This window comes from Cololabis saira, chromosome 2, assembly GCF_033807715.1.
Source record: "Cololabis saira isolate AMF1-May2022 chromosome 2, fColSai1.1, whole genome shotgun sequence".
In the NCBI taxonomy this organism is placed as follows: Eukaryota; Metazoa; Chordata; class Actinopteri; order Beloniformes; family Belonidae; genus Cololabis; species Cololabis saira.
In genome coordinates, this window is record NC_084588.1 from 35,104,589 (window position 1) to 35,121,914 (window position 17,326).

General features: G+C 36.4%; 1 protein-coding gene across 1 annotated transcript; it reads right to left on the reverse strand.

Moving 5' to 3' along the window:
- Nucleotides 1-1,611: 1,611 nt before the first annotated feature.
- Nucleotides 1,612-10,481, reverse strand: prrg4 (proline rich Gla (G-carboxyglutamic acid) 4 (transmembrane)). The gene is made up of 7 exons (XM_061710857.1): nt 10,474-10,481; nt 10,267-10,378; nt 8,046-8,209; nt 7,919-7,946; nt 6,010-6,151; nt 1,874-2,068; nt 1,612-1,748 (listed from the first exon to the last, which is right to left on the reverse strand). Exons 2-7 carry the CDS (start codon nt 10,367-10,369, stop codon nt 1,721-1,723), a joined length of 660 nt encoding a protein of 219 aa, XP_061566841.1. The 5' UTR covers nt 10,370-10,378; nt 10,474-10,481; the 3' UTR covers nt 1,612-1,720.
- Nucleotides 10,482-17,326: the final 6,845 nt, after the last annotated feature.

Here is a 17,326-nt window from a genome sequence, read left to right on the forward strand (position 1 = left end):
GAGATTCTCACTTAAACTACAGCCTTTGGTTCAGCAGAGCTTGTGCCTCCATCCATTTAATGGCTTATCACAGTGTAGACGCTGAAGGGAACATAACTTCATGTGAGAAGAGCACTCCAAGTAGTTCAAAACATGCATATAGTGCTTCTTCATCACAAAGCAGCAAGAAAATCTATACATTATAACAAAAAAAATAAAAACTAAACCTTGTCAACATGAAAATACAGTGAAATATGCAAAGCCAGCCGTAAATCCAGGGACACTTGTGGCATTTCCCTTCCAGCAGTATTTACTGTCAAGAAAGGAATGCAGTTTAGCTGTATGACAACCTGTCTGGGTGTCTCCGTCATAACTAGAATCGACTGCTGCATGAAATGTAATCCTCAACAATCCTTCAATCTTACTTGACATACCATGTCTAAAGCAATTGCTCTGGCATGGGGTCACAAGTATGACAGTTTCTGAAAGCCCGTCTTCAAACACATTAGGGTTTCTTCATTTTCATTTAGACAAAAAGCAGCAAACTTGGACAAACATACTGGAAAGCTGAACCAGGAGGGGTTTGCAGAAACAATAGAGACAGATAGTGGCACATTAACAATGAGAAAAAATATTTAAGATGGCATTCTTAAAATGGTAAAATATACTTCAGCAGAGGGAAAAAAAGCTTAATACAGTTTGGTCAACGATGATTAAAAGTTTGGTTTAGACCATTAAGTTTCCTTCTCGTGGGAAATTAAGCAAGTGAGAAATGGTGATAATGCCATGTTATGTTTGAGATGTCAATTATAAGTTCAAATTTGTGTTTTATTTTAATGAAAAACGCCAAGTCCAAAAACGTGACTTTACTCAGTTGGACCTGCAATTGTCTTTGGCAACAATCACCAGGTTGTTAAGTTCAAAAGGCTTCATTGCCATCCCTCTGGTTTTTAGTCTCCTTTGTGCATCTTCAGTGGGATGCAGGTCTTGGCCATTACAAAGCTCTGATACCATTTTCCATTTAGCATTAAGTGAGAATTTGGTCTTTGTTTTGGGTTCCTATCATTTGAAAAAAAAAAACAAAAGGAAAATCATTGAGAGACATTAGGGAAATATAAAAAGGGTACATTAAGATTCTGGAGGAAAACATTAGGTAACCTGCTTTAAAAAAAACCCCAAAACAAAACAAAACAAAAAAAACATACTTGTGGCGCTGGACTTTCCAACATGATAATCCAGAGCATACGTCTTCTAACAGGACAGTCTATCACATGCAGCCAAAGCTGTCAACAAACGGGCCAGATCCTAATACTATCCAGACTCTCCGACGGGAACTAAAGAGTGATGGCAAAGAAGCGCTCTGGCCTCACAGACATGGAGATCAGTGCGGAATCTCAATGTCAGTAATAATGACAACAGTCTGATGGCGGTAAGTATGTTGCAGATTATTTAGAAACGGTCTATGAATACTTATGCACATAGCATTTTTTTCATACAACGCAGAAAGTTTGAACATAGTTCATCCATAAATTATGCAACCTTCTTGTGAAATAGAAGATCAATATTCAGAAAAAATATAATGTATAACTTTTGAATCTTATGCAAGTAGAAAAAAGAGCTTAGTCAGGGCAATAAAGAAAAGAAACCATTTTGAACCTTGAAATGGTATAAATTACATTCACTGGCTGCAAATTGTCCATTTAATGTTGACAGTCATGGACATTTATTTGTCCTGAAGATGTTATCGTTGGATACTCCCAGGTCTTGAGCTACAACCAGAAGGAAAAACAGAAAGCCTATATCATCAAGTTATGTGTACATTATCTCTGCATGACGTATATTATGAAAAATCACTAACCAAGTAATTAAAAATAAGAATACATATGCAAGTTACCCAGGATATGGGGGAGGTGGGGCATCATGCTGGCCAACTCTTGAGACTGCCTGTTCATATGACGGTAGACCCGGGGGGTCCAGTTCCTCTTCAGGGACTGGGGCTGGTGGAAGATGCTCAGGCTGCAGAGAGACCTCCTCCAACCTTCGCATTATTAAAGGGGCGTTACTCCTCCTGGGGCGCGTCCGACTAGAACTGTCAGAGGAGTTGTAGTGTTAAGGTCACATAATTCCCTTCTGGGCTTATTACTGTATATTTGGATCACATTTTCCGTTGATGTACGACGCAAACAAGGAAATACATGTGGGATTTCTTCACTTGGTTCGTAAACAGCAAATGATGTGAAAAGAAGCATCAACATACCAATATTACTGCTGCAGAGATTTAGCAACGTGATCTCAACTTACAGAAACGGAGAAACGTACCTTTACTTATTTCTGCATTTCCACATTAAAATACTAAATCGTCCCAGATTCTTAAATGTGATTATTTAAATAACTTCTTTAACACGTACATACATTTGGAAAGATTTCAGAACTGAATAACTGAAAGATGCTACATTATGTTGTGATATTAACTCCAATCATCTATTGTACTCAGCTATTTATTTATTTATTTAAAAAAAAAAAAAAAAAGCTATCCACTTGTGGAGCACAATGAGGCCTAGTAGGTAATTTAAAGCAAATGTTTAAACGTATATTTTTTATCCATACAAGAAATGTGAAAATATCTCAAATATTCCAGATCATTTGTTTTTTTTTTCTTAACTGGCCCCCAAACAAACAAACAAAAACACATACTGGGACCTGACTCACTATGCAAGACAGATACAAACTAATTACATGAATTTCTATAAAGAAATGTTTTAGGTTTTATTTACATTACTGGATTCCTTGTGAGAATCCATTTTTTTCTGGTAACCACACCACAAAGATAAAATTGGGAATGTTTTGTATGTGCTGATCTTATTGTCTATTTTATTGCAACATTTATGCAGATGTTTTTTTAAATAGATGTGAAACGGGGTGTATGTCTGGTCGCTGCTGCCTTCACCAGTAGGGGTCTGATGTATAGGGGAGTGCACATAAAACCCTGCTAATGTATTTTCCAGTTTGTGTAGAAAAAATGTATGAACATTCCAGTTCTCGGAAAACAGGACCCATAGCTCGTCTAACCGTAACTGCAAAGCATCTTTGGTGGTATATATATATATATATATATATATATATATATATAACATATATACAGCAAGTCTGGAGAAGTTACATCATGAGTAGTTAATTGAGCAAACTGGTCAAAAGAGTTGATTTCTGGTTCAGGTAGATTCAGTTAAATGACCAAATTCAGAAAATAAATTCAGTGTTTAAATGCAGTGATTAACCTTTAAGATGATGGTTGAATTGCTGAATTTCTGTCAGTCACTTGACATTCTGGCATGTATTCAACATTCATTACATCTGCCTGATCAAATTTAATTGGCATCTCTGCGTGGCTTGATCTGAGATGTGATCACAAAATTAAATCAGGGAGAGATTTTATAGACAATTTAATCTAAAGATGCCACGGTGATTTGGCAAGCTAAAAGAAGGCCATTGTTGTGTCACTGGAGATCCTGGCTTTAGATTTAGCAAACCTTGCTAACCCACTTATCCTGCTCCACGGGACACTCCTTCGGTACAAACAACGGATGAGCAGACTTCTACCGTCAAGTGTAACCGAATGTTTTATGCGCAGACTTAAGCAAGGTTTCATATTTCTGGACCCTGATGTATGATGTTCATCATAATGCTTGTAGTTTATCCATAGAAAAGCCTGGAATTTGACTGCTGTATAGATGTACAACCAGACATTTATGACATTATATTAAGTGACATCCAGAAGTATTTGGACAAATACCAAGTTTTATGATCTTTGCAATTATAAAAAATAGATTTGAAAAAAAAAAAACAGTTATAAATATGTAGACTTTCAGCTTTAAGAGGTTTCAATAGAACTATTGTATTTGCCATGAAGGAATTACATCCATTTTAAGAGGTTCTGGACAGAGTGACATGATAGTAAATATATCCATCGTTTTTAACACTTTTTGGGGGTTTTCTGCCTTCAGTTACTGAAAAGCTGCTCTATTTTGTTCAGATCACAGGACTTACTTGGCCATTAAAGATTATTTAATACCACTGCCTATCAGAAGAAAAAAAGTCCTGAGTTTCTTTACCAGTACGTTTAATATCATAATCCATCTGCATTCGGAGGTTTGCATCAAATCCACTTTTGTAGCATTTGGCTGAATGTGAACAGAGAGTGAAGCCCTTTAAACACAAGAACTCATCTTGATATTTCTGAAAAGCAAGCCCACACTCGTGGACATGCTCTTCCAAACAGACAAACTTAGCGGAATATGGGCGGACAGGATTCTGTGATCATCAACTCTAGTCGTCTTCTGTGGCCTTCAGGGCCTTTTGATATTGTTGATTCACCAGCACTCTCTTTATTTTGAAGAACATACCAACCTGTTGGGTTGGCCGTATCTAAGGTTTTTACGGTTTACGGTTTCTCCAGCCCAATGATGGCCTCCCGTACTTGCATTGATAACTCCAGATCTTGCATTTGCTTCATTTGTCTTTAAGTAATGAGGGAATTGTCCCTTAAAATTGATGCAATTGCTTAATAGTAAATGCCATATTTTTGAGAAATATCGTTAAAAATAAACCTGAAAGTCTGCACTTAAAATCACACCGTGATCATTTTTCTAATCTAAACGTGTATAAAGGAAACACTGTCAATTTCTAAGTACCCGGTATTTCTGGACAAGTGATATTCCACTTGGTATAGAAGTCTGTCTTTGTCAATACTGTTCTGCGACACACACACACACACAAGCAAATATATACGCTTGTAAAGTTAATGTGTCCAGTGACTGGAGACCTCTTTTCGTTTTTCTCCCCGTGGTACAGCATACTTATGGAAGCAACTCTGCACCATAAGTCAAATTAAAATGGATTAGCAAAAATGCTTTTATTTTCAGAATAAAGCTGCATTTTTTAACAAATAAATCAAATTAATAATAACTTATCCAAACTGCATTATCATTTTTCTTCTTCATCATTGCTCACTCTGTGACTTAATTAAAGTGATAAAGGAAAGACATTAAAGATTTGATTTTGAAAAAAATATTTTGCAGAACAGTTACAAATTTCAATTTGAAATGCCAAATTTGAAAATGAAAATGTATAAGCATAAATGCTTTTTCATTTCCAAAATAAAGCTGCATTTTTGACTCAAATAAAATAAATGATTCTTCCAAACAGCATTTTAATGTTCTTCTTTACTACTTCTCATTCCGTGACATAATTAACATGAAAGAGAATATGAAATTGCTTCTTCATTTTCATGCCTGCAAAAAGTAACATAAATCAAATTGTGTGGGCAATCCCAAGTGACTTTGCTATATTATTAAATCTTTTAATATTTACAAGGCACTTCTGCCATTTTATTCTGAAAATAAAAAAGAATTTTTGCTAATCCATTTTTAATTTGAATTATGGTGCAGAATTGCTTCCTTACATACTGACCATGTGTGGCGCTGTTAGAGAAATGATTCTGACAGAAGATCACAGGGATTTATCAAGATAGATAGAAACTCAAATGTTTTAGAAGCTGCAGGGAAGGTTAGATGCTTCCTAACATCTACCTGTGTCCTTTTGGTGTAATATAACATTTTAATTACAGATTTTGTTTACTTACATCTGCAAACAACATTATTTTGTATTTAAATCGATCCTTCACTGTAGTCAAACAGGTCTGAGTTTAAAGCTAAAAAGGTGTGCGCGTCTCAAAACCTGATCATCAAGAAACGTCTGTCATTCTGTTTTATCTTTATTGTTGTATAAAAATTTGAGCCTAATAAACATTTGTATTAATGTTCAAATAACTGATGATAAAAATACATGTTGGCAGGAGCTCTGAACAGGTAAAAACAACAACCCCCCCCCCCCAAAAAATGCATTTATGTTCAGGTTCAACGTATCTACATTCATTTTTCTCCATTTCAGCTGAGCTCTACTAGTCTTTGTGGTCTTCCAGAGATCTGCCCTGAAGTCCCAGTGTGCAGGGATAAGCTCGTCCCACTCACTCACCTTCCACGGCTGAAGTTGTCTTTTGACCGGCATCGACAAGAATACCAGATCAAGACGCCAATGATAACAAGGCCCACTGATCCAGAAATCACTCCCACCAAAACAGATATCACATCGACTCCAGAGTGGCGCTTGTTCTTTTCTGTGGATCATCACAAACCACAAAAATTAACTGGACAGTGTCTAGCCTGTTCCCTGACTGCAACAAATCTCGGTGTACAAGCCGTGCAGTAAAGATCCTTAACACAGAATGCGTCATCTTTTTCATGTGCTCTGAGCAGAACCGCAGTGTAGTTTGGTCCTTTACCAGTCATCTCTGACGAAGACAGTGAAACCAGCTTGTGCTGACACACGATGGAGCTTTACATGACTGATCCACCACATGATGGCAATGCTTTCACAGAAAATCACACTGTACCAAAACCTTATGTGGCATGACATTGACTTTTTGCTCCTTTAGGAAATCCCTGTGACTAACAGAGTCCCTTCACTGGATTCCTGTTCAATATCGCATCGATTTTAAAATTGTATTTCTGACTTTTAAGACCCTAAATAACCAAGCCCCCAGTTATTTTAAAGAACTTTTAACCCCCTACCTGCTAGGGTGCTCTCTCAGATCAGCAAGTAGAGGCCCTCTGATCATTATCAGGGCCCGACTTGTGACCAAAGGTGATCAAGCTTTTGCAGTCCGGGCCCCCAAACTTTGGAACTCTTTACCTGCTGAGATCAGGTCAGCTAAATCCCCCACTGCTTTGAAATCTTTACTAAAAACATTCGTTTTTAGAAAAGCTTTTATTGTGGTGTGAATATTGTTATTCATTTTAGACTTGGTTATTGCTGTCTTATGTTCTTATCCACTATGCACTGTATTTTTATCTTGATGTATTTTATTGTTCTTGGGAAGCACTTTGTAACTTTGTTAAGAAAGGTGCTATATAAATCAAGTTTATTAATTATTATTATTATTATTATTATTATTATTATTAGGTACTTTGAGACATTAACTGCAGAATTGTATAAGCACTGTTACTGCAGTATACATCTTAAGGTACTATATCCTACATACTATGGTCCTGCTTTACACATATTGTGGTCAAAATACATACAATAATCTTGTGATGTACCACCAACTATGCTTTGATGGCACTTTGCTTTAGAACTGCACAAGTTATGTAACTTTACCAGACATTGTCTAGTAATATTACACATGCAACGGTTAGTCCCATTAGCACAGTACTCCAAGAGTTACGGTAAATGGTATTTAGGGACAATGAAATAATAAATAAAATTAATTAATAAAAGTACTTAACCACACAGAGTTGTAGCTATTATACAAAAAACAACAACAAAACATGAGAAAGTAGCAGTCCTGAAATCAAAGACCACCTAGGTTACTTTCTCTAAAATCATGCTCATACTTCTCACCTACCCGGCACGTTCACGTTGGCCCCATCTGGATTAAAAGTGGGCTACTTGGGCTCGAAATGGGAAACTGAATGTCAGCTAAATATATGGGGTCCATGAGGGACACGAGTGTACGAAATGAGCATGGGCTAAGGAAGAGCCACATTGTGTGGGTACCATATGTTTTCAGTAACATAGACCCCACATGAACAAATTAACCAGTTGAATCCCACCTAAAATCCATGGAGATCCCACTCAGACTACAAACAAAAGGTCACTATGGAGGATCCTGCGGAGAAAACCCGGTGGGACCCATTTTGCAGCCCACTTTTAGCTCATACGAGACCTACAAAAATATATGCATTTATTTTAGTAGTTTTCATTTGTTAAAAATGAAATCTACTAAAAAACTAAAAACTACTGTGGAAGTTAAACATTTTTTTTTAACTTCCACATTTGATCATAATTTATTTTCACCTTTAACAATAAGCATTATGCACCTTACCTTCTGTGTATTTCTTCCAAAATGTATTCTAAAGAAACAGATGGAAAGGATCATCAGTATACTGAGTAGTGGTGAGAATGTATTTTCTGTTTTTTTTTTTAAATGACAAAATGTCAATGAACTCAACTGTATCTGGGACGTTTTCAAAGACCTCCCTTGCTTCCTCGTAACTGCAGATTTCTTCGTAGCACTCCCTCTCCAGGTTACCCGGGACGAACATCTCAAAGTCGAACCGGTTGAACAGCAGGTGTCGACCCAGGAACAAATTTGCCTTTCCTTCATCTACAAACACTGTCAACAAAAACAAACAGACCCTGTATGTGTGTGTCGATGGGATTACTAGGAATGAAAGCCATTCATCGAGCAAATGCATAAAATGAAATGAAATGAAAGACAATACTTGACTATCCTTGAATGTAAAGAAATCTAATTTAATAATTTTTAGTGGCAAAAAAAAAAATCATACCCTAAGGATTCATGCAAAATTACTATTGAGTCTGTTAATATGCCTCAGGTGTCAACTACAAGATTCCTGGGTATTATTGTTGATGAGAGTTTGAGTTGGAGAGAACAAATTGACTGGGTTACAAAAAAAAAAAAACAATAAATCCATTGGCATTATAAGGCGTGTTAGTCATCTTGTCACGACGAGTTGTCTCCTTACACTTTATTATAGTTTAATTTATCCTTATCTCTCATATTGTATAATAGTTTGGGCAAATACTTCTCCTACAACTCTTCACAAAATTCTGGTCCTACAGAAACGTTTTGTTAGGATTGCAACTCGATCAGAGTCACACGCTTCATCTACTCCTTTATTTCACAAACTCCAGATTCTTACTATTTATGATATCAATATTTTTCAGATATGCGTTTTTATTTATAAGATAAATTCAAGTGAAGGGAATATTCCTGGACAGTTCAAGACTTACTTTAAATCATATTCACAGGTTCATTCTTATTCAACTCGACAATCCTCAGATCTTCATCCTCCTGAATTTCTCACTTGCAGAGGTCAATTTTCCATGAGATTTAGGGGCACTAAATTGTGGAATGATTTGTCCCACTTGGCGAAGAGCTCTTCCTCTTTGAAATGTTATAAAAGATGCATGAAGAACCACTTGACTGCTGTTTTGTAACCGTTTTCCCAATGTATTGTTGTACATGTATCCATGTTTTTGTTTTTTTGTGTTTCACTCATAGTGACATGATCATTTCTACCATTAGTCTTATTTGCTCAGGAGTCAATACAAGTTGTTAAAACAATATCCCATGCACACTCACACACACTTATTTTTTTGTCTTTATTCTTTATTATTTATATATAGTATTATTAGTTTGCCATCACTTTTGTGTAGTTATACTTTTTGTATTTTAATCGTGTGTTCTTTATAACATGTGAAATTTTAATAACTTCGGTGGAGGCTTCAAATAAGCCAAATAATTGGGTTTTTTGCCTCTTCCTGCACCGTATAGTATTTACAGAGGGGTGTAGTAACGAGTTACATTTACTCCGTTACATTTACTTGAGTACGTTTTGGGAAATTTTGTACTTTTAGGAGTAGTTTTGAATGATTATACTTTTTACTTTTACTTGAGTAGATTTGTGAAGAAGAAACTGTTCCTCTTACTCCGCTAAATTAGGCTACATTGAGCTGTTACTTTTCTTTTATCCCTTTTATTCACGTACGGGTCAATCTCATGACATCACTGGGTGATTCTTTGGGAAAAATGTTTGTGTTTGAGTCTGTGTATATGTGACAAAACATGCAAAAACACACACAGAGTTTCTATGAGTTCATGGGCTTGTTCTAGTTCTGCCTGGTTAAAAAAGAAAAGTACAAAGGCTTGAAATTTTGTACTACTTGTGCTTAATTTATTTTTTTATTCTGTTATTTTATTTATTTTATTATGTATTAAAGTACTTGAATTTACATTAAGATTATTTTAATTTAAGCTATTTTTTATTAATTTTAATTAATTTTATTATTTTATTGATTTAATTTGCCTGAAGATGATTATTTTGTACTTTTGTCTGTTTTTGGTTGTGTTAAAAAAATGAATCAGACATTACTCAACAGTTACTCAGTACTTGTCGAGTAGTTTTTTCACCTAGTACTTTTTTACTTTTACTCAAGTAATTATTTGGATGACTACTTTTTACTTCTACTTGAGTCATATTATTCTGAAGTAACAGTACTTTTACTTGAGTACAATTTTTGGCTACTCTACCCACCTCTGAGTATTTATATCTGATATTTTCTTGTATACCTTTAAAACTGTGCAAAACAATAAACTAAAAAAAAAACTAAAAAAAAAAAACCCTAAAAATCCAGGTAAATCCTCACCTTCGTGTTCTTGTGATCCGTCATTATTAGGGCGCAGACTCCTCACACACGCCGAATGTCCGGCTCCCAGCAGGTGAAGGACCAGAAACACGCACAACAACATGGTGCACACCTGCGGACATTCACTGGCATTAAGGATAACTTTTACAGCTCACTTTTCACGTATAAATCCCCCCCCCCCCCTCAAACCCCTTCCTTCAACATTACCTGTGGAGAAAGGAAAATGAAAGTCAGGTATTTTCTGCCCAGCACCGATAAGGTGAACAAGGAAACGTCCAGCTAAAGTCACAATTTCCCAGTCATAACCGTTTGTACGGCTCATGATTTGTTGGAGAAAACCATAACACGGTGACTCAGAATGAAAGCCGACAGTTTATCCATTAGGAAAGCGCCGATAAGTGGATAAAAAGTTTGTAGTTCCCCAACAACACGGGACCTCCGGCTTCCCTGGAACGGGAGAGCGAGATCCGACGGTGACGTAAGACGCGCGTCCCCGCGGCATGTACCACCGTGGCGCTGCAGGTGACGCGCGGGCACGAGCCGGGTGCCCAGCGTTGCCAGCCGTCCCTTGAAAAACGGAATAGTCCCGTATTTATAAACTAAAGTACGAGTCCCGTATTGAGCTGAAAAGGGACGCACTTTGTCCCGTATTACCGTGAGAGTCAAATATATATAGCCTAATATAAAATGCCAATCAAAATGGCATTGAGATGTTAAGTTCGTTATTTTGTTTTACTAAAGCCTGAATTATGGTTCCGCGTTAAATCGACGCAGCCTACGGCGTAGGCTCTGTGTTGGTGTAACGCGGAACCATAAATCAGCCTTAACTGTAGCCTAGTCATGGCCTTTGAGGCACAAATATGTTTACATGTTTTCTACAGACTTTCTGTTTGCACTTTTGTTATTGCACTAAAAATGTGCACTATTACTGAATGGATGTTCTGCTTTCTTTCTATTGTTTTATATTAAAAATACAATTTTTACTTAATTACAGGGAAGTATGATATTGCTAACCATGTCTAATTTTTTTAGGGTTCCTCTTATGTCAGTTTATTTATTTATTTTATTTATTTATCTTATTTAGTTTTCTTTATTTATTTTTATTTATTTTTTATTTTTTTGTTGCAGCTGTTTTGCGTGTCCTGTATTTTAGTTTATTACTTTATTTTTCCTATTATTGTCTTCAGTCAGAGTTTGATTGGTAATCGGTACTTACTTTGGGACCTGTTTATAATTACGTATTTTGCATTGTGTGTGTTTTGGGGTGTTTGTTATGTTTTGTGTCCTTATTTTTTTTATTTTTTTTTATTTTTTTTTTATATTTTTTTTTATTTTTATTTTTTTTTGCTTGTATGGTAAAATATAAAACAGGGTATTCTGTCGAACCCTTTAAAAGAAATGTTTATTGTGTAATATAATTTACATGGATTACCCAATAAAGAAACATGTTTAAAAAAAATACAATTTTAAGTTAAGCAGGACAGGTTTCTGTTCAAGAAAGAAACTTATTTTATTCAGTTCATTTTGTTATTTTGTATTAAAGTGAATTGCTGGATAATATTTTTTTCCCCATGTGTTCATGGCATTCAAAAATAAGAATCTACTTCAATTCAGGTTCGAGTCAAATAGTTAAAAAATAGTTTCATTCACAAAAAAAGGGGCTAAAAAAAATCACCTCGCCAGGAAGGGTGAAGGCAATCGGGTTGATGAGGTGTCCCTTATTTATTTTACAGGGAGTTGGCAACCCTACTCGTGCCACTCTACCAACGAAATGAAATTCAATAAAAAGTAAATACATTTCACATGGCTGTTTCAGCCCAGCCACTGTAGCACTATTGGAAAAGCTAACAGAGATATGCAACACTTGGCACCTGTGAGTGAGCGGCGCACACATCAACACAGTGGCATGTGGCACTTGAATAAGTGATATCGTGATACGTGATGTCTATTTTTGTCTATTTGGGATCTCGGTGCAGCTTGGTGTTACTAACTTGTGCTACCTGCAAGGCTCGACCAATCGATCAAGTTTACCTGAATTAAATCCAACTGTACTAACCATCAGTGGACGGTAGGTGGCAGCTAAAACCACTGAACCTGACACACGGACGGCACTGTCAAGCTTATTTTTTTTAATGGATACAATTCAATTTGGAGCAACTTCAAAGTTAATTTAAGATAGACAAATCTGGGCTCTAAAGAGGAAGGAACAATTGGAATAAAAACGAGCAAAATGTAGTGGTTTAGGTCCATTTGTCCCCTTAGAATCACCTTGTGACAAATTTACTCATAAAGCACATTTAAAACAACCAGAGATGACTAAATATGTGTACATAACAATTAGACACAACAATAACAAGTAAACAAAGGGGAGACATATCAAGCAAACAGTTTATTTAAAAGCCAGTAAGAATTTTTTTTAGATTTGTCTAAATTTTTTCATTCACATATATGCATATGCATATGCATATGTGTGTGTGTATATATATATATATATATATATATATATATATATATATATATATATATATATATATATATATATATATATATATATATATATATATATATATATATATATATATATGTATATATATATATATATATATATATATATATATTTCATGTACAAGACAATTCAAAGTGCCTTACTAAAAAAATAAAATAAAAATGCATTAAAAATTGAAAAAGTTTAGAAAAAATAATAAAACAAATGAGATGCAAGTAATGCAGAAAAGACAAAACACCTAGAATCTAGACAGCTGCAGAAACGCTTGGCACAACACGGGTCAAGGTAGAGACTCAGCGACTCACCTGTATCTCAAGAACAAGGGACACTCTTTTGAGGAAAATATTGTACACATTTTGGACAAAAAAGGCAGGTAGTTTGAAAGAGGAGTATACGATCCCATCTATGTGAAACAGGGAAAATCCACTGTAAATAGATGGGATGGACTCAGGTTTCACCTTTCCAACACTTACAATGCAGCTTTAAATTGCCTCCTCAGGTGGTTTCACATGCATTCCCACCTTGAGTCATGTGACCAAAACCAGGTAAGCCACAGATGGCAAAACACTCTGGATGACCAGGGATTTGCACCTCAACATCTTATGAGCTTGAAACTCCCCACCAGTCTTTTCAAAATTAGGAAGTCGTCTGGATAAAAGGTGACACGTCCTCAAAAACCAAGAAAGTTCATGCCTTTGAGACTCACCATGATCTGGATGACTGAGAGTTGATGCCTGCATTCTGCTACAAAAACTCTAAATGAACGAAATATATAATATGTATAAAATATTTAAAAGGGGGAACTTCATTGGTAGCCATTAATAAGGACATGTTTGAAGTTGCCTGAATTTCTTCAGTACTTAATGTCTTATCTTGTGTTTGTAATCTTGCCGTACAGTGCTATATTATGGGATGTCTGATCTATCACAGCAAGTCTAAGGCAGTCAGATCTCATAAAAACACCAAACTATTTCTCATAACTGACTTCACCATTCCATATAGGCCGTGTATGGGAAAAGGTTGTGCAATAGGCTGCATAGTCAGTGTTGCATATTTGATTGTTTTTCCAGTTACCAAGTTACCAGCAATGTTAGCGATAAAGTCAGGGAGAAAAAAGAATGACTCATCTTTTGGTTGGAAAACCATCTGCATTCATAGTGTTTGTAGAGCCTATACCTGTAGCTCTGTGAGGAGCAACGTGCTGGTCTTTCAAGGTTGACACGTGCGTGTCCATAAAATTAAATGTCTAGAGTTATATTCTTTTTGGATATGCCAATCCATGTATCTGCATATAAAGCCCAAAATATGTAAACTACTCCACAGAATTATTATCACCCTTATCATACGGTCCAAAACTGTTTGCGTTCTGCTCATTGGCATCACCTGGCTTCCATCACAGGTATAAATCGGCTACCATGGCAACAGTTTAATCTGACCTGACGTCTTACCAAGGCCATTCCGGCTCACATAAATAAATAAATAAAATAACATAAAACATGTATTTGGCTCCAACAGTGTTTATGGTTCAAGCTTCATCTCTCTACGTGGAGAAGCTCAGAGCCGAGTGGACCTCTGGTCTGTGTTTATGTAAAGAAGCTGATAGGATGCAACTGAGCAGTCTCTTCTGGCCGACTGACCGGGTAGTGCTAATTGAAGTGCAGAAAGAGCCCCTCTCTTGTACTTGACTGCATCTCTGGAAACTGTCAGACTCCCAGAGTCACACTAAAGAAAGTTGATATGAAATGAAAGAAACTGAAGACTTTTTGTAAGTTGTCAGATGATAGTACGGCATAATAGCGATAGTACACCATAATATATATCCAGTGTCTATATCTCACTGATTGAGAATTCACAGTGGCACTAAAACAGTCATTTGAGTGGATTTCGGTTCTTCGTTCCGTGAAAGTAGTTTAATTACATTTTCTAAAAGAAAAATGCTATTGGGGTTCCAAACAAAATGCAGATTTGTGTTATTTTATTATTTAACAGAGAATCACCAGTCATAGAGAGTTTATTATTCTCATCAGTTTGTACATAAAATGCCACTATTTTAGCCTTTTTGATGCTGGGTATCCTTTCCCTTTTTGATCAAGAGATTAAAACAACACCAAATGACAATTTCAACTGTGTTCATTTTTAGCTGAACTACCAGCAGCATCTTACTGCTGATTCCACAGAATTAACCTCCATGCTTATTTAACTGCACTTACTGTATGTATGGTCCTAATGGGAAAGCAACATTTAACTAAGGCAGTAAAATAAATACGGTGGGGTAACAGTACATGTTTCCAGTTTTAGGTGTTGTGGAGGAATGCGGAACTAGAAAGACATAAAGCTTCATTTTCATGTAAGCCCTCAATATTTAGGTACCTTCTCGGCTGCTGATAACCTGAGCTGTGTGTGCAAATGCTGCCAATTAGGCTGAACCACCTTTATCTGACTACGATAAGACGGGGTCATGCTGCTTTCACTAGAGGAACAAACCATGAAATATCTCACAGTCTCACAGTCCTTCAACTTAACTGGTGTTTAAAAAACACTGAGAAACATTAAAGAAAGGAGTGAAGGATCTGTACAAGAACTAGTTGAAAGCTGCACAATAAGCTAGAAAGGGAGCTTTGTTCCCCTCAGCTTATATCTACTACTACTACCGTCATTTAGCTCACCTTTTTTCAAAGGCGACTTCCATCTGAGAGAACAACATAAGCAAGAAATCCCATCGGAGTGTCCAGCATGGATAAGTGCTGGTCAGACTGCTGAGAGTCCAGTTGGACACAGGTGCTGCCATGCCAGTGCTAGAGGATTTTTTTGTTGTTGTTCCCTTCCCACCCAAGAGTTCCTTCATTCAGCAAAACTAGGTCTTATCTGCTCTGCGCTCCACCTTGCAGGTGGCTGTGATGAGGCTGTGCTCCTGAGAATGCATCTTGTGATTTACACCCTCTGATAAGAGCTGGAGATGCAACTGGACAGAGGTGTGCAGTGAGCCTCAGCAGACCTCTGAGATGTTGGAAAATAACACACTGCAGAATGGAACTGTACACCTCTAATACCCTTTTTAATTTCAGAAAAAGACATCGGTGGCATGATTAAAATGATCAAACTATGAAGCTGTAAGATATCAGATGAGATTGAAAACAAAAGAAAAGGAAAAGATCTGTGGGTTAGGGCTGAGCGTAATATTCCCAATCTCCACTTTGCCAGTTTGTGCTGATTCCATCATAGAGAGACGATGTCTAATCAGCCAATATCCAGTTCATACTTAATTAGATTAACATCTTAAATCAAAGAATGATGCCTCAAAATAGATTATTGTGCCACAAAAATGAACATAAAAATTGTATTTAACATTTACCAGGTTATTTCTATATATATAAGCGGTGTAAAATGCATTATTGTAGACTTGTGGTAACAAACACTTTTCCAATCATAAATCTGCTGCCCAGACTTAGAACTAGTCTACTGAAGTGCCGGATTCAAAGGAGATATTTTTATTATTTTTAATTACTTATAAGGACAGCTGTAAATATTTATGTGCACTAATAAAAAGAAGAAGAAAAAACACGTCCATCCTCAAAAGAATTGTGGGTTTGCTGGTCAAGAAACTCAGCTCCGATAAGAGCAGATCCGATAGTAGCTCACCTCATAACTACTGACAGCAAGTGTGAGGCCTCTGTGAGCCGTCTGTCAGTGAGGTTACTTTACTTTGGTGTTTTTCCTCTGTGAAAACGTAGTTTCTCAGAAAATAATCAGGCACTTAATTAGAATGACTGTAGTGAAATAAAAAAAAGACCTAATACAACATTCATACAAAATTCCTGTAGGGCATTCCTCCACTGATCACACTAATTAAGCATTAGCATTCAATGAGAAAACTCATATAGAAGTTTCCATCCAAAGTTCAACGTCAAACAGAAGACGACTGCAATGTGAGCTACACCAATTTCTAGTGATGGCTTTTAAAACAAAAATGTTATTTAATATAATGTTACTTTCCTGATGTTTTACTCATCAAACTCAGTGCTGCTGAGGGTGTGAAGGATCCCTCTGTGATGGCTGATGACCTTGTGTTCTTTATCATTGCTCCAGTCTACTAGTTAGGGTTTTGGTGGCTCAGCAGTTTCTTTTAGTCCCAACCGATGCACTCCATTATAACACATTTCAATTAGCTATTGCATAAAAATTGAAGTCAATTGTAATGTATTAAAAAAAAAAAAAAGTATAATAGCAGAGGTGAAATAAAATGTTTCATTTGATGTCAGTTTTTTATTTTTCACACATCTTCATTTTTCACGCATATTAATGGACCATGAGTCATGTTGACTACAGCTCAGGAATGTTTATTAAACCAGTGGTTCCCAACCTTTTGGCCGGTATTTTTCCTAAACAGAACCTCCTTCAGTACTCACATCATGAATAAGCTCTCCCTCCAGGAAGCGAACAGGCTTCAGGGTGAGCAGGTGGTCAAACAGGAAGGTGTTGGGGTCTTTAAGGGCACGAACGATACATCTAAGACAGAATGAACACAGCTGAATGAATGAAGACGAACTGCTTTGA

Excerpts from the sequence above, each read along its gene's own strand:
- prrg4 (XM_061710857.1), bottom strand. The coding sequence starts at position 10,369 with ATGTTGTTGTGCGTGTTTCTGGTCCTTCACCTGCTGGGAGCCGGACAT. Across the intron at positions 6,152-7,918 it reads TTGGAAGAAATACACAGAAG|AAAAGAACAAGCGCCACTCT; the intron begins GTAAGGTGCATA and ends GATGATCCACAG. Across the intron at positions 2,069-6,009 it reads GACAACTTCAGCCGTGGAAG|TTCTAGTCGGACGCGCCCCA; the intron begins GTGAGTGAGTGG and ends CTCCTCTGACAG.